A 17,795-nucleotide genomic window follows, 5' to 3' on the forward strand; every position below is an offset into this window, starting at 1 on the left:
TTTCTTTCCCATGTCTTTTGTGGAGGTAACGTAACCTCCCTCCAGCTTCAAATACCAGAGAGTGAATTTGTTTCATCATTTGCATAGTATTTCATCTGCGTGTGTCAAAGAGCACCGTTTTTTTTGACCTTGTTGTCATGAAGGTGTGTTTGTGGGCTTTTATTGAGTCTCAGTTATTTAGAAGGTGCAGTCAATAGAGTTCAATCCTCTGCCGAGGGCCAACACTCCCTTTACGAAACCTTATTTAAACTCACTAGATCCTGATTTCTAACTAGATTTGCAGCAAATGACACACACTCATAGATATCAGTGTCCTAAACATGCCTGTGTTTTTTCCCCCCCCATCAAGATCCCTGAATCATTCTCTGAGAAATCAAGAAAAAAGTTGGAAAACAATCTATCACACAATGTTAAACAAATTAAATTATATAGCTATTTAATGGGTTCTCTGCTGACCCATACACATCCTCTGACCAAGTTTCGTAAGAATCCGTTCTGTAGCTTCTGTGTAATCCTGCTTGGCAGAGGTAAAAAAGACAGAGTTTTACTTTGAGATGGGAAAAATGAGTAGTGAATCAGGATGCATTTATTAGGCACTGGTTCTCAGGAGAGTGAACCAAAGATTTAATAGAGGGACAATTAGTTGTCTTGACAGTTACTCTTCATCTTTATCTTCTGATTCAGCTCCTGAGCACATGGTTTGTGACTTTATGTGGCCTTTTTTATCTACTAACTTTATTTACCTATAAGTCTGATTTAGTTAGATTTTGAAACTCCAGTTCTGGCAGTATGTGTCTTTTTATTTCCTTCAATTTAGCAACTATATAAACTAGTCTCTGTTCAGTCCTGACACATAAGAGCGAGGTGGGTTAATCTGTGTCATATGACAGTTTGGACTCATAACATCCTGTTTTACCTTGCAACAAATTATTTTCTCCATTTTTCTGTTACTTCTACTTATCTTGTGTTTCCTAGGGGAACACACCTTGAAAAGTCTGTTTTCTTCCATTTATAATTTTTTGCCTTCAGTCATGTAAAAGCAGATGGTTTTCATTACCATTAAGTGTTTGCCTTGACAGCTTTGACAGGGGTGTGGCAAGGCGCTCAACATATTTCAAAGATACAAACCTCGGGGATTAGAGCAACAGACTGTGTGAATGGCAGTGTGTGTGAATTCATGTGTGAGGCCCCAGCGCCGTATCCGCAAGTTTCATCCTGTCACTGTCATCATTTAGCATATAAAGACTCAGTGATTCATAGCTGTTTGGTCTCCTGCTGCTTTCTCTACAGATTTTACAGATTTATTTATTTGTACTGCTGCTGGACTCCTCCCTGGTTGCCTGGATGTGTCTCAGGCTGATGCCTATCTGCAAAAATAAAGCTGTAGATCACAATGGAATTCGCCATTTTTATGAAACTCAAACCCAGAAAGATTATTCTAAATCATCCGATTATACGGGTTGCATAACTTCAGATATTGCCCCACATTGTAGAGGTTGGATTTCAGCGTCTTAAAGGGACAAAAATAAAAGGCATTTTTGTCTGTAGAAAAAAACAAATGTGTATACGTCATTATAAAACATAGGTGTGTACATACTACACATCTTTGATTAAAAGGAAGACAACAATCATGTGTTGTTCAGTTGCTACTTTTTGAATTTCTATCCAGTGTGTTGCTCTCAGATCCAATATCATTTCTTCCTACTGAATGCGTCAATCTTTAAAAACTTTCTTTAAAGTTCACTAATTTGAATATAACTCCAAACAGTCCCTTTTTTAAACCACATTTAAATTCACTAGATCCCCCAAAAAATTATTGGGATCTGCACCAAATTGCACACACTTATGTGTCATCAGTTCCCTGAACATGCCTGATTCTTTTTTTCATCGAGACACATTCATTATTCAAATCAATGAAAAATTAAGAAAAAATCCTAACGTTTAAGAAAGTGAAAAGAAAAATTCCAGAAACCGTAATATGAATTGGATTTTTCCTGATTTGTACCATATCCTTCCACCAAGTTTCATGGTAATCCGTCCTGTGGTTTTTGTGTAATCCTGCTGACTAGATGACAACTTAACCTTTATTGATTACAATTGTTGAAAACAGTTTCTTAAATCTTACAGGCATAGGATTTTTGTATTCACAGCACCAGGACAGTTTTTGTGGGATTTACTCATAATAAACTATAAAGTTCTCATGTTTATAAGATATAAAGTATTTTATAGACTTTAAACCCACAGTCAATACTTTGATAATTAGATCCATCCATGTAATTAGTTTAGGATCTATGTCGTGACAAGGTAACGGTTTGTTTTTACATATGAAATAAAAACATGACATGACGTATTGACAGGATGTTTTATTGGAGACAGTGAACGCAAGATGAAGTAAATGTTACAAAACTGTATTGAGGACAAGACTGTACTTCTTTTTTTGACTCTGGCAAAGCATGAAAACCACAAACTATATAGTTGCATTTGTTTAAACATCAGTAAAAGCCATAATCTATATGCAGCATAGTTTTCAGCTAAATTTCATCATGTTCTGAACATCGACCGCTCTATAGCGAGCTTCGTATGATGTCACTGCTCTGTCCAACAACAGCTACTATTTGAAGGGAGTGGTTCAGTCAGAACGTCAGGTCAGTGTTTTGGATAATCAGTGGACTTCCTCTTCATCCTCTATTTCATCTTCTTCATATTCGCCCGTCTCGTCTACAGTGGCGTCCTGGTACTGCTGATACTCCGACACCAGGTCATTCATGTTGCTTTCGGCCTCGGTGAACTCCATCTCATCCATTCCCTCTCCAGTGTACCAGTGGAGGAAGGCCTTGCGGCGGAACATGGCCGTGAACTGCTCAGAGATCCTCCTGAACAGCTCCTGAATGGCCGTGCTGTTACCAATGAAGGTGGCGGACATCTTGAGACCCCGGGGTGGGATGTCACAGACGGCGGTCTTGACGTTGTTCGGAATCCACTCGACAAAGTAGCTGCTGTTCTTGTTTTGCACGCTCAGCATTTGCTCGTCCACTTCCTTCATCGACATGCGCCCGCGGAAGATGGCCGCCACTGTAAGGTAGCGTCCATGACGAGGGTCACAGGCCGCCATCATGTTCTTGGCGTCGAACATCTGCTGCGTGAGCTCCGGCACAGAGAGGGCGCGATACTGCTGACTGCCCCGGCTTGTGAGAGGCGCAAAGCCCGGCATGAAGAAGTGCAAGCGAGGGAAGGGTACCATGTTTACAGCCAACTTACGGAGGTCAGCGTTAAGTTGGCCGGGGAAGCGGAGGCAGGTGGTCACGCCGCTCATGGTGGCTGACACTAGATGGTTGAGGTCTCCGTAGGTAGGTGTTGTCAGCTTCAGGGTGCGGAAGCAAATATCGTACAGGGCCTCATTGTCAATGCTGAAGGTCTCATCCGTGTTCTCCACGAGCTGGTGGACAGAGAGAGTGGCGTTGTAGGGCTCCACCACGGTGTCGGACACCTTCGGGGACGGCATGACGCTGAAGGTGTTCATGATGCGGTCGGGGTACTCCTCGCGGATCTTGCTGATGAGCAGCGTGCCCATCCCCGAGCCTGTACCCCCACCCAGAGAGTGGGTGAGCTGGAAGCCCTGCAGGCAGTCGCAGTTCTCCGACTCCTTCCTCACCACGTCCAGGACTGAGTCGACCAGCTCAGCTCCCTCGGTGTAGTGACCCTTGGCCCAGTTATTTCCTGCTCCACTTTGACCTGTGTGTTAGGACGTTTAAAGACAATCATGTTGGACAAAGAAATAGCACAAGGGTTAGGGTTAGCATACTTTACAAAGGGTTAATAAGTTGTTACTATTTAGTTTATTGATGGAAATACATATACATGGTCCCCAGAGGATGGATCCTATGGTGATCTAGAACCACCTTGACCTTAACATTATATCCATTACCATGAATTTTGGTACAGACATAGATATGAACACGTAGTAAATGGCATTTCTTAATGTACAATAAGTAATTTTGGGTCAGGGTTCTCTCAATCAAAACAATAACAAAAGACCTAGTCTGATGATGCTATGAAACAGCGTGGGATCATGGGAGTTGTTGTCTTCATCAAAAGGGAGAAGATAATTTACCTGACAAAACTCAGGTGAAAATCATGTTCATGAATGAGGTAATATATTAAAGTTTTATTCACGTTACCCAGCACATGGCAATGAATAAATGTGCACCATTTACGAGTGTCCAATACAAACAGTGGGAGGAAAAAACAGCTGACTGGCGAACTGTGTGTGAAGTTCTAGCAAAGAAAGACAAAGCCACTGGTAAAGCAGATATGATGTAATTAATAGACCACCAAAATTAAACCTTGAATAAAGTTGATTATTTCTCTGGGTTTGAACATTGCTGGAAACATTTTGGATAATGCAAATACACAAGTCAAGAAAAATAGACATATTAATGAAGAATCCTCACATATCATATCTTTAATTGCTTGTATATTATCAGACAGGTTCAAACTAGCTCTGCTCTTTGTGTTTCCTGCTGAGGAGTTTTTTTGCCTCCTCATTTGTGATCAGCATTGCAGCAGTTTCTCCAAGTAGATCTTTTTTTTTTTTTTGCTGAGTCACCACGAGAGCTGTCTCAGTCTGACACAGCTGCACACGGACAATGCATCGCACCACTGGCACATTGCTGAGGAGCTGCACAAGCTTTGTGCTGAGGATAAGCAGCGCTCTGCCCCGCTCTCTGGTTAAACTCTATTGGAAATGACAGCAGTTGCTGACATATACACACATGCACGTCCCTGGATGTGAAATGGGTTCAGGATGAGTGGTGACATTATGAGTTATCGTCCACTCACCAAAGACAAAGTTGTCAGGCCTGAACAGCTGTCCGAATGGGCCGGAACGAACCGAGTCCATGGTCCCTGGCTCCAGGTCCACCAGAATGGCACGGGGGACATATTTGCTGCCTTTGGATGGCAAAAGATGGAATAGAGGGATAGAGGGATAGAGGGATAGGGAGAAGTAATGGATGGAAGGGTGGAGTAAGATACCAACAGTCTCATTGTGCATGATGATGAGCATTCGTAAGGAATTCATAAAAACTTGACTGCACTTCAAAATATTCTTTTCTCCATATCTAGAATACTAGTCTAAAATGATGCACTGGTGGAATCTCTTAGGTATATACCAGCCTGTCTATCAAGCTTGATAATTAAAAACTGCACAGTGCCGTCTATTGTTAGTTTCTTGCACTTCACTGTGCTCCACCCTCTCCGTCTGTGACCCAAACTGCTGCAGCATGCTGCACCGCTTATTCTGGAGCAGCAAGGCTTTCAAAGTGCTGAGCTCTGCAGAGTCCAAACAAGATTCCATCGTCCCCTATAGCTGCCTCTGCCTTTTTTATTCTCCTTTTATCATCATCCTCTCTTACGCCGTAACGTTGCTTGCCTGTAGTAAAAACATGCAGATGTTTCTTCTTTGATTTTAAGGAGAAATTGATAAGGGTGGGGTGCTCAGTTGTAACCCAGTAGGTGACACTGATGTCATCATGCAACATGGAAACAAAGGATCAATAATGCCTGCTGCTGCAGGAAATAGGCTGTTTGTATTGGATATGCAGCTGCTTTCTGTGCAGGAGTTTTATTTAAGCCAAAGCAGATGATGCATGTTTGATCCTAATCCTGGGTACAAAGAGATCTGCACTGACTTGTCGGAGCTACAGCTTTATGGCCACATATCCTCGTTCACCAGGCTCCCTGTGACTGTTTTAATGTGCAGCGGCTGCACACAACACACAATGCATCTGGAGCGACCTTCAACATGGCACAGCAATAAAATCAGATAGCCGGGTGTGACAGTGGTGTGGTGAGCTCAGAGACTGCAGATACCTGTACTCCCTATGGAGAGTGAGACAAGAGGGAGAGGGAGGGCGAGAGACACAGGGAGACAGAGAGAGGGAGAGAGAGAGAGAGAGAGATTTTAGCAGGTTCACTGTCCTAATTCTTCCCTGCAGTCATGGTGGGACCTACTTTCCCCTGTGCAGCTGATGTAATGATGGAAGGTCGTGCAGGGATGATGAGTTATGCTAACAAAGCTTTGTGAGGTGGTAAAATATTTTAAATCCAAACCTCGGATTTATTTCTAACTAACTTTTTAAAATGTGATTTTTTTTTTCTACCTGATGCCTCGTTGTAGTAGACATTTATCCTCTCCAGCTGCAGCTCACTGTCACCTTGGTAGGAGCCGGTGGGGTCGATGCCATGCTCATCGCTTATCACCTCCCAGAACTAACAGGAGACAAACAGGATAACATCGAAAAACAGAAAATCATGGATCAAATGCGTCAGGTGGGCCTTTTTTTTTTTTTTTTGGCGTTATTGCGCATTTGCTTGGCGACAAAACGACGTCACGCAGCAGCTGCCAGCAAAGCTCGGCCCCACTGATCCACACATCTCACACAGATAAACATTTATGGAGCTGTGTGAAACTTTTTTTTTACATATATAGATTCATCCAGGAGATTCAAACGACTCGAGTCCATACATTATTCATGGTGGAAAACAAACCCTGGGAAATAAAAAGTGTGACGTTGCGCATTTAAATTACTTAATTATTCCCTTTAGAATTAAGTTCATCGATGATATTTGTACCTTCGCCCCGATCTGGTTTCCGCACTGGCCGGCCTGGATGTGAACGATCTCCCTCATGGTGAGCTGCGGATGCGGGTCCTTGTCCTTCAGCCTCTCCGTCTCCTTCTCTGCTGTGGTTCTCTAAAGCCAGCTCTTCACCTCTCCTCTGTCTCAGAGGCGGGTGTTGATCCGATCATGTACGTGAACGTGCTGCTGGTCAGATGACGTCACACGCCCGGCGCAGCATCCCCCCCCTCCTGTATCCCCGGCAGCCAATGGGAACGCAGCAGGTTTGATGCAGTGGAGGAGAGGATGGTGGTGCTGCATCATCCTCCTGACATCAGCCCCCTGTCTGTTCCATGCAGGAGGAGTTTGTCCCTTCTGGTCTGTTCTCGAATGGAAGGAAATGCAAAAGTTTGTCAGGGCAACACTGAAGGCTGCACGTGTGCTGATGAAGTCATGGCTGAGGCGATAACGTGTTGAGTACCTATTGAAAAGGAGGTGCTTTAATCCAAACTATAATTTCCATGTTTTTCACATCTTATCATGCAGATGTAAATACAAACAAAAACTAATGATCTACAGGCCCAGGTTAATCCACCTGTGAGTTTGAGTCAAGCTTTTTTAGGGAAGGTTTTCTGATTTGATGGTCTGAGGAAAGAGGGGGTTGTTTGCGGATTGTTAAAGGGATAGTTCAGCCACCCACCACCGGTCTACTCAGCACTAGACCGATGGAGGGGTGGGTGAAGTGTTTGAGTCAACAAAACACTTGTGGAGTTTCAGGGGTAAACCACGTGGCAGCCAAATCCAATACAATTGAAGTTACTGTTCGTCACGTCTTCAAACAACAACAGTGTTAAAAACACGGTGTTAATTATGCCATTTCGAGTCGAATTTACCTCAATTGTATTGGATTTGCCTGCAAGTGTTTTGTGGACTCAGTCACTTCACCAGCCCTCCATCGGCATAGTGGTGAGTGCATAATGAGGGATTTTTTATTTTTGGGTGAACTATCCCTTTAAGCCCCCTTGGGGATTTGTGACATTGCAGCACATATACTTAAATAAACTCTAACATAAATTGGACCTGTGCCTAAATAAGAAACCTCAAATTATTTTGAACTATTTTGTGACATGGGCCCTCTATCGGACAGGTCCTCGAGATTTAGGAGCCACCTGGAAGAGTTATTGGTTTGTTCCACAGACAATTTCAAACTGACACCCTTAGAGCCAGCAAATCACTCAATAAGTGTGTGATGGATTGACTAAACAGTCTGTGCAGATCCTGAGAGGATGAGTCTAGATTTACAACTTGAAAAGCATGCTAATATGCTAAAGTAAGTTTGTGAACCTATAAACAGTAGTTTATACCCAATACCCAAATAATATTAGCATGCCAACATTATCCAAGTACAGGCTCACTGCTAACATGATGGATACTACCTATAGATTTGTAATTTATAACATGAGCACAAATGAACACAGATAAGCCTCAACTTTCAGGGAGATCTTTTTATTAATTTGAAACATGCCTACAACCAAACGTGGAAGTTATTTTCCTTGGGATTTACATTGAATAAATCCATGAAAAAAAGAAGACAGACCCTGATGTTCAGTTGATCAATAAATAGTGGTTTATTTTAACAACCGGTATGGCTTATATACAAGTGCATCATGTCTGTTAAAACAAAACACAAAATGAAACCAAACAATTGGAAATTATAAATGGTACAATCCATGTTTTTTTTTTTTGTGTGTGTTTAATTTTTTTACATTCATTCAAATCTCCCATCAAGAGATTTGGAGTCGCAAGGTTGAGAGAAGCAAAACCTGAAATGTGTACACTGGGGACTTCATGTCTCTGACACTTTGATTCACCAAGTTCAAAACAATTCATCAGTCCATCCATGATCCAGGAGCTTTCATGCTATCAAACCTGGCCGTTTCCACACATTCACTATTTACAAAGACATTATTTTTCGGGTTTTTTCACACTTTCCCACCAGTGATTGCTGCCAGTCCACCCTATCGCTGGTGCTGCTTTGGATTGCTTTCACTGATTTTTACCTTCATTTTAAAAAACATCAAGTCAAACCAAATGCTTACTAAGACTGATGGAACAACTCCCATCGACACTGTGGAAGAGCTGCAGGGGAGCCGTGTGAACGTGGAAGCAACCGACCTCAGAGAGGACCGATAATTGTGTTGTGCTGTGTCATGTCTTTACACTTGGTGGTGCACGAGGGTGTTTGGGAGATACACAGTTCATTATCTGCAATACGCACACCGAGACAGAGAGGACAACACTCACAGACAACGAGAACTTGGAAGTAATGTTCTGACCCGCTCTCTGCTGCAAGAGTTTCTTAATAAATCCAGGTTCAACCCCACAAAGTAGATTACAAGTGGTTGTGCCGCAAAAAAAAAAAAAAATCATATTTAAACAACTGATTCAAAATCCAGCTCCATTTTTCCCTTTTTAAGATGCCGAGCGCCACCTAATCTGACATCACATGATTGCAGGGTTTTTGTGCTTTGAGGCGTAGCATGTACGTTAGACACATAGAATGGAAGTTGATGATCTATTTAAAGATTTAAAGAACAACCAAAGACAGGTTTGCCCAGTCAGTCACATACCAAACCCATACGTAGCCTTTGTAAGGGAACATCTGACTTCAGCCAAGTTCCTGTATGTTCTGTTTTTGTTTTGATAAGTGTGCAATGAGCTGACAATAACAGATCTTCTGTTAAAGTGTCGTCCTTGACTCCTGAATGACTCCCTAATAAATCACTCATACTCTCCGGATACATGATTCACTGTGAGAGGTTGATCACATTTGAAATGACACGACATCATTGAGTTGGCTCTAAAAGGTTTTACAGTACAGTGTATTATTATTATTATCATTATTATGATGAGGATTGTTGTAAACAGTGGTCTATGCGTGATCGCACATCTTATTACAACCTGCAGTGTATGAAGTGTGTAACCGCACCTGTCATGTTACACACGTAGTGTAGTAAAGTAAAAATATAAAGCCGTCCACATACGAACATGGAGTCTGTTGATTTAAGATCATGAAAAGTTTTATCTGTAAATAAGGATTTCACCTGGTTTCCCCCAAAGAGTATGAAATATTGCATTGCTCAGGTAAACTTGCATGTGAATGTATGAACACAGGGACGCATGTTAATGCCAGAACATGATTTGGAAAACACGCTGAAGGTTAGTGACGTAGCGACAAGTCACCAAATCACATGGGTCATTTTTGTCATCCGTGGGTTTCGTTTCAAACTGAGCTGTTGTGTTTGTGTGTTTTTTTCTTTTACGGTTTGCTTTAGTTTGTTTGTTCACGAGTATTTTCATGCTTCGTCCCCACTGCAGATATTGAGGTGCCACCACACCGAGGTGCCACAAATACTGTTAGAATGAAGAAGTACAGCCTTGTACGATAAGAGCACGCCATGGGAGATAGTTCAAAAATAATACTTGAAATTGTAAAAAAAACAAAACAAAAAAACTCAATCAATCTCAGCAACTAATTATGCATTTACTTACAATTATCACATTTACAAATAAAACCATTTGCATACCATAAATTTCATTGACTGAAACAATTGGAAAAATAAGTTTTCTTCAGACCGACAAAACACGGGTCATTTTTTTCCCCCCCAAGCTAACGTCATACAATGTGAACCACGTGTTGACGAATGCAGCTTAGCTTTAATCTTATCTCTCGGTTCTAATTCCTCACATGATGTTTTTTTTTTAAAACTAATATCAGAATTAATCGTATTTTCTGACATTTGGGTTCATCTGATTCGCTTTAATCCACGTACAGTCGATGGCAGGGGACCGCTAACCTGTATTTCTCAAAATACTGCGGCAATACTACTGTTTTGGCACTATGTCTACATTTAATTTTGGTCATTTTGGCAATTTTGGCATTGTATTTAGAAAAAAAAAATCACTCCAATTTGGATTGTTTTTCTCTAGAACAGCAAAAAAGTACTGTAACATTCAGATTTTCTTGTCCACACAGGTAAGGCGATATTTTTTTCCTTAAAAAATACGTTAGACAGACATTTTATTTGAGCAAAAGTACCAGTGATTAGATTTTTTTTTAGTTTTGCTTTTTTTTATTTTGTATTTTTTTGTTAGCATCGTTGCATTTCTCAACTGTCCTGACGACACTTCTCAGTGATTGTAGTTGTTAAGTCTCTTTAAAGCGACAGACTGTAATTTCCCATTCATTTTACATCAAAGTAGTTTATAGGCTGGTGATTTCCAGTGACATTCAAAAAGAAAGAAAGAGCAGAAGATCCTGTCACATTGTCACAAACCAGCCTCTGGCACTCTCTCTCTTGGTGGTGTCGTTTATTGACTAATTGCTGGAAGGTGGGCAACGGGGTGAGGGGGTCGGGGGTCGGGGGTCATTGAGAAAACATACAACAACTGAGTAAGACATGTCTGCTCAACTCCAGGCGGAGACAGTCTTCGTTAAACGCCCGAAGTCTGGAGCAGGACACTTCTTGCCGCTCTCCCCTCCCCTCCGGTAATCGTGTGACGTCAGGGTGGTGGGGGGGAGGGGGCTGCCTCCCGACGCAACCATAAAGCTTTGTTTTCCTGGCCGCGAAGCTGGATCAGGACGACGCCACGCCGTTGACAGCGTTATTTTCTGTGCTGGCGCTGTCCCTGACGGGGATGGCGACACCAGAGTCTATGGGGGAGGAGACGGTGCAGTCCAGCAGGGAGGGAGGGGTCGCTTCTGTGGAGCCTGAATCTGTGATGGAAGTCGTCAGTGAATCTAAGAGGAGGGGAGCAGGTGAATCTGGCACAATGTCTGTGGCAGTCACAGCAGGGGATTCCGGAGTGGAAGTGGGCACAATGTCTGTGACGGGGAGGATGGCGGCAGACGGTGCGGCGGTCTTGACAGTATCTATGACGGGGGGAGTGGACGTTCCCTCTGAGGGCAAATTGTCTGAGTCGGTGGGTGGAGGTGGAGAGGGTGGAGGGGAAATGTGGACTATAGGGGGAGTAGGGGGCCGAGGAGATAAATCCTTAATACAGGGAGAGGTAGAGTCTGACTGTGGCGGTTGGGAGTCTATAACGGGGGAAGGTGAGGGGGAGTCTCTAGTTGGAGGAGGAGATGTAGATTCATCTTCTAAATTTAACTGGATGGGAATGTCAGAGTGCGTGATAACGGAGGGTGGAGGGTCAGGGGAAACGGTGCAGTCTGTCACAGGAACGGGGGAGGGAGCCGGGGAGGGAGCCGGGGATGGAGGGAGGCTGTCAGGCAGAGCTGGAGTAGGGGAGTCACAGGGACGAGCAGCGGGGGCTACAGTGGCATCAGCGTCCTCCGGCAAAGTGGGCTCAAGTGTCACGGGGATGTTGTCAATGTCATTAATCGGGGGGTTTGGGGATTCCAGCATGGAGCTGGGTGGGGGCTCGATGACGGGTGTGGTGCAGATCATTAAGGAGGCGGGCGCAGTTTGTGGGACGGGAGGAGGGGTAGAGTTGGATGAAGGGGTCGGTGGAGCAGCTGACTCTTTAGTCGGAGAGGGACCAGTGTCGTTCATCTCGAGGAGGACAGAATCCGACGAGAGCTCAACAGCAGAAACTATTGCTGGAGGTTCTTCAGCGTCGACTAAAAGCGGGTCTGTGGCGCACGGTGCTTTGTGTAAAGGAGTGGAAGACAGCAGGTGCTCTTTGCTGGCCAGTATGATGTTGTCTTTCCCCAGTGCTGTGACGGGGGTGGTGGATAAAGAGGACCTCGAGTGGCCATTGGGGTCTTTGACCTCAGGCTTGACTGGGTGAACCTCCATGAACGTGGGGGCCGACATGTCTCCGACCGACTGAGCCGTCAAATCGACAGCCGAGGACGCGGTGGAGTCCATGGTGGACACTGCGGTGGCAGCTGCCTCGTGGAGCGGCGTGTCGTGCACCCTGGTGTAGTCCCTGCTGCTCTCGGACTGTGCCAGCAAGAGGCGCTGTTCTCCAGGCTTCCTCGGGGGGAGGAGAGGTTGTCGAGTGTAGCTCTCGCCGTCGGCCAGGGTCTCGGGGAGGGGCTGGAAGCGGGTCTCTGGCAGCAGGAGAATGCAGATGATGCAGATGAGGGTGCAGCAGGCGAAGATGATGTGGTGGAGGAAATAGCCCTTCTGGTTGTGGAGCTCCATGATGGGTGCAGTCAGCATGCCGAAGCCAGCGCTGGCGAGGACCAGGCCCACACCACCGCCCCTGAGAGGAAACAAAAAACGCTGTTACCTGGCGGGATTAAAGGTTTACGATCACACATACCTAAAAACATCATTAAAGGGCAGAGGTACCATCTAAATTATTCACAGTAAATAAAACGGAAGCTCTAATTTTTGCTGTTCTGATGACGTTTCACTGCTTTTTGATCCAACAGCAGCAGAGCGTGCTGCAGCACAACACGTCCTCCCTCTCCAGCCATGCCCCGAACACACCACAGAGTGGCGCCCTACACGCACTTTCACCAGAACAGCCCCCCCCTTGTAACCTCAGATAATGAACGTCCAGTGCTGTGTCATATATTCTCACAGGGGAAGACTAATTCGCACAAGATGTGGATTACATTTGACACCCAACTGTGACGGGTCTGTTGTTTCCAGCAGCTCCATGATTTCATATCCGCCATTAACAACAGGGCCAGTACCTCATTCACCTGAGTTATGTGATGAAAATCCAACCATTAAAATACCTGATTTGTATGTAACTCAGGGCAATTATATAATTAAATTAACTACACAAATCAGAGCTAACTAACCAACTAACGATAAAGCTTGTGTTACATGCTTTTATAAACAAATTATTGACTCGTCCTCCCCCGGCCATGTTACCGTCACAGTGTTTCTGTGGGTTTTACCTGATCACAGTGGGGGTGATCTCGGCACAGAAGAAGATGCTCAGGTTGCTGACTGCGTGGGAGGAGAACATGCCGATGATGGAGAAGGCGATGGAGAAGTTCTTATTCAGCGAACCTGAGCTGTCTGCAGACAAAGCAGGAGACACACACACACACACACACAGCAATTTAGAGTCAGAGCCCTGAGCAGTGAAGTGAAAAGGACAACAGTGCATGTATAGTTCATATAAACAAGGGCTGGGGAAAGTGTTTTTCCTTTTCTACAGTTTTTTTTAAGAAGTTCAGCATAGTTTAACTTTTGAGGTACATTGTATGATATATAAACTTAAATATGGTTTTGTGAAAAGGATAATGTTACAGCAGAGAAAAGCCTCCACTAATGATTTTGCACGGTAAAGATTAAGGTTTTATGAAAGCAAAGAAACTGAAATGATTTGAAATGTTAAAAGCAACTTAATTTAAAGTTGTGAAATCTAATCTCTACTCGATAATCGTAAACATTTAAACACCACTGATTCTATATCACCAAAAGAGTCATTTATCTTTATGCTTTTCCTTCACGGGCTTTTCAAGTGGGGATCGCAAATTCAGGAAGTGTCCGAAGTTTCCGGAGACTCAGCCCGAACTTTTCTTTCTTAGACGACTGACAGGAAACAGGTTGGAAAGTTTTTAATTGGGCTGAATTAAATGTCCTTCTTAGTTTTCATTTCATCATTTTGAGCTTTTGTTTTATTAGAGACTTGAAATCAAGGTTTTGAGAAATAACAGAGAAATACTTTCTGAAAATGGGCATTTAAACCACATTGTGTATTCAGATTGTGTCATTACATTTCAAATTTGAAAATCAAACTGATGGTACGTCTTTGCATCCATCGAACAACACACACACACACACACACAGTAAAAATTAATCTGCTTCTGCAAAATGTACTACAACATGTGCTATATGGCCCGAAAATACATCAAGATGACATTTTTATACTAGTCAGCATCATTACTTATAAAGATAAATCTCACATTATTATTTCTGTTGAGTTTAAAGACATATTTTTGCTCCTGAGTGAAGTTTGTGGTTTTAAACTCTTCTTTATGGGCAAAGAATGACAAACATAAAATACAAAATCAATTATGAGTTATACCACCTGGCTGTATTTATACAATGCATAAGAAACATATCAATATTTATTAAACCACTGTTATATTGCTATTGATGAAAATTATATAGCAATAATTATTTATATTGTTCTATTGCCCAATCGTGTGTCTATTACATCTCGAGTTTCAGAATCTAAATTTCAGAACATATCATAACAGTCAGTAAAAAACCTGGAGATGAAGGGCAAATGAACTTTGGTCAAATAAAACACTATGATTTCCCAGTTGCTGAGGAACAGGCATTAAACAGCCCATTTAGTTCAAAGAAGGTCTGAATACAAACCCATTTAAATGTTTTTATGAATAAGACATGTTGAAGATGGCACAGAGAGGATCAGTGACAAAAGTCGCTCACCCTCCTCAACACACAGGGAGATAAATAAATAGGTTAAAAGCAAGTCATGATTCCATCCATGACGTTACGGGTCTGCAGGGCTCATAATGAAATACTGCAGCGTGTCCACATGCAGCACGTTTTCTAAAATCTCATCAAGATAGCGCATCAAAAGTGATGCGATAAGAGTCACTGTGTCAGATGATTCAATTCACACTTCACACTGAGAGACTGTGCCCGCTGATAGATATGATAGCGGGGAGAAAAAAGTTATCAAAGCAAGACTAATCAATTACTAATCAGTTTGTGCACAGATTGGATCGGCACATACAAGACAAGAGGGCAGAAATAAAAAGGTCCTACCGATGTTCAGGTGGCCGCTGTACTTCCCCACCACTGGAAGAGTGAGATCAACACATGTGTATTAGTGAGGAACATAAAACAATATCATCACGTGCACTCAGATAATACATTTAATCCACAGTGAGATAATAAAAACTAAAAACGTGTACATGTTGCGCAAAAACAACAACTTCGCCTGGAATGATGAAACACGGGCATAACCTTGATGTGTTGACTCGGGTTAAACATTAAGTCTCGCTCATTTGTAACTGAATAAACCCACTTGTGGACCGTGGTGATCGTCTGGAGCACGTTTTGCTACACATTGACTAGAAGGACCATTTGCAATCGTGTTTGACGACTCCATTACAAACAACTACAGCCCACAACAACCAACGGAGGCTTTTACAGCAGGAAACACAGGGTTTGAAATGCAACTGCAGCTGCAATAAAACTGGGACATTTACATATTTTTGTATTCAGTCAATTTTTGATGAATGGATGACCCTGGAAAATCCCATAAATAAACCAATGCTGTATAGTTTGTCTCAACATACTTTTTAAAACCACCCCTGAATGTTTACTAAAGCTGCTTTCAGACATGCACTGAACTGAAATTATCCAGAGGGGCTGTCTGTGACAACGCAAAGGTCTGAGTCAGTGGCGACAGACAGAGTTTTTCCTGCCAGCCCCATGGTAAGACAGAGAATTGAGCCCCATGTGAGAATGTTATTGTTATTCTGGACTGAGCGAGTGTGTTGACGATGTTTCTGACACACGACGGATGCTCAACTGACGTCAAATTTGAGAGAGGGCGAGATTCAAGAGCGTTTGCGGATGAGGGCCGACGGGCCGAGTGTTGATGTGCTGTGAATTCTGCAGCAGAATTTATACGCCCTTCTTTGCCTCCTGTGCGATGCCACACCTCATCTGAGTGCTCCAGAGATTTTCCTGTTATTGTAAGTGCGTCTGACCCGGACCATCTCCTGCTGTGATTTTCGTATGTGAAAAGGAAAGTCTGGAAAATGTCCGGATGCAATTGGGCGGACATTCTCCAGAGTTCATGTCTGAAAACAGCTTAATTTACATGTTATATCTTACTTCTCTTATCTGTAAACAGTAATGTCAAAGCAGCAAATTGTGGCCGGTTTCCCTTCTGCTTCTTGTTTTTACGCTAAGCAAGTCGCCTACTGGCACTAGCTTTATATTTAGCATACGGACATGAAAGTGCTATTGATCTTCTCATATAACTTTCCGCAAGAAAGCATATAAGCCTATTTCTTTGAGCAATTTTGTGCCCTATAGTGAAAGTATTGAGAGTATGATTGTCAAAGTCACATTATTTATTATTACGGATTGCCTCATGTAAGTGGAATTATGTGTTACTCATAATATACTCACAGTTGAGCAGGCCCAGCTGCAGCAGGGAAGCCAGGGCAGTGATGATCATGAACATGAGAAGGCCCCCCCGCCGGCCCATCAGACCCACGGCCGGGCACAGCGCCATGCAGGACGCCACCGCGATGCCCGCCATGGTGTAATAGTCTGCATAGAAGTTATGGAACATGGTGGTCCTGCTGGTCTCCTGATCTTCATGTTCCCTCATGCTGCGAGCGAAGCAGTGGTGGATCCCGTAGCCTGTGAGCCTGCATGGAGAGCAACGCACGGAGGGAAAAGTAGAACAACACATAGAAATATCAGCGAGTGCAGCAGCTGAAATAGCAGATACAGGACAGAAGATGTATATAAAGATGGACAACATGACAGCTCCCCAAAAGTGAGGACAAAGTGTCTTGATCGCCACCTGGTGGTTGGCACAGTATAGATCATAAAAAAACCACCTCCTCTATGTTATCGGATGGGACATGGACCAAACTAAAAAGCCTGAGTAAATGTTTCTCTTTTTTTCTCAGAGATAGTTTCGGTCAACTAAGGTCGTTCTTATCACATTGATTTTTTTCATTCACGCCTGGATTTACGTAGCAATCTGATGCTATAAAAAAAGGGTGAAACGTCACGATTGACAGCTGAGATTCACTCTATCAGATCAGGATCCATCCCCTGATCGCTACAGCACAGACTCTGGTTCCTACCCGGGATATTTTAGCTTAATTTCTGGATAGTGGGAGGAAACTGAGCCACATCATCCATCATCTGTGTGCGAAAGTAGTGAAAAAGGGTGAACAGTGAAAAATAGAGTAAAATGATATATACAGAGAGAATAGAAGGAGGTAAAATGATGTTTACTCCCATCTTGAAATAGCCCATCTCATAAAAACCGCACATATGTAAACACTGGCTTACTGACACACAAAGCATACACCCCACGAGTGTACACATAAAAACACAGGCAAACACTCAGGCCCTTTTCTCCTGCTCGTCTAATGCTTCATAAGGACACAGCTCATGTAAAATTTATGCTGATTCGGGAGTCAGGGACACGGTGCACAAAGGCAGAGCGAAAGC

The 17,795-nt window shown here is 43.2% G+C and overlaps 2 protein-coding genes across 3 annotated transcripts in view; both read right to left on the reverse strand.

Annotated features, from left to right (window-relative positions):
* Positions 1–2,348: 2,348 nt before the first annotated feature.
* LOC118117248 (tubulin beta-2A chain) lies at positions 2,349–6,840 on the reverse strand. 2 transcript variants are annotated; one of them, XM_035169323.1, is made up of 5 exons: positions 6,634–6,840; positions 6,162–6,270; positions 5,872–5,880; positions 4,840–4,950; positions 2,349–3,732 (listed from the first exon to the last, which is right to left on the reverse strand). In XM_035169323.1, exons 1-5 carry the CDS (start codon positions 6,688–6,690, stop codon positions 2,663–2,665), a joined length of 1,356 nt encoding a protein of 451 aa, XP_035025214.1. In that variant the 5' UTR covers positions 6,691–6,840; the 3' UTR covers positions 2,349–2,662. The 2 variants fall into 2 exon arrangements, with proteins under 2 accessions (XP_035025214.1, XP_035025215.1); XM_035169324.1 differs by lacking the exon at positions 5,872–5,880.
* A 1,382-nt stretch (positions 6,841–8,222) lies between these two features.
* The window catches only part of LOC118117247 (solute carrier family 22 member 23), a 37,061-nt gene continuing 27,488 nt past the window's right edge, over positions 8,223–17,795 (reverse strand). The window contains exons 7-10 of the mRNA XM_035169322.2: positions 16,731–16,975; positions 15,351–15,383; positions 13,499–13,622; positions 8,223–12,849 (exon numbers count right to left, since the gene is read on the reverse strand). Of these exons, the coding sequence (XP_035025213.1) occupies positions 11,256–12,849; positions 13,499–13,622; positions 15,351–15,383; positions 16,731–16,975 (1,996 nt within the window). The 3' untranslated portion in view covers positions 8,223–11,255. The remainder of the gene's footprint in view (positions 12,850–13,498; positions 13,623–15,350; positions 15,384–16,730; positions 16,976–17,795) is intronic.

The sequence above is a fragment of the Hippoglossus stenolepis genome, chromosome 11 (assembly GCF_022539355.2).
Source record: "Hippoglossus stenolepis isolate QCI-W04-F060 chromosome 11, HSTE1.2, whole genome shotgun sequence".
NCBI classification, from domain to species: Eukaryota; Metazoa; Chordata; class Actinopteri; order Pleuronectiformes; family Pleuronectidae; genus Hippoglossus; species Hippoglossus stenolepis.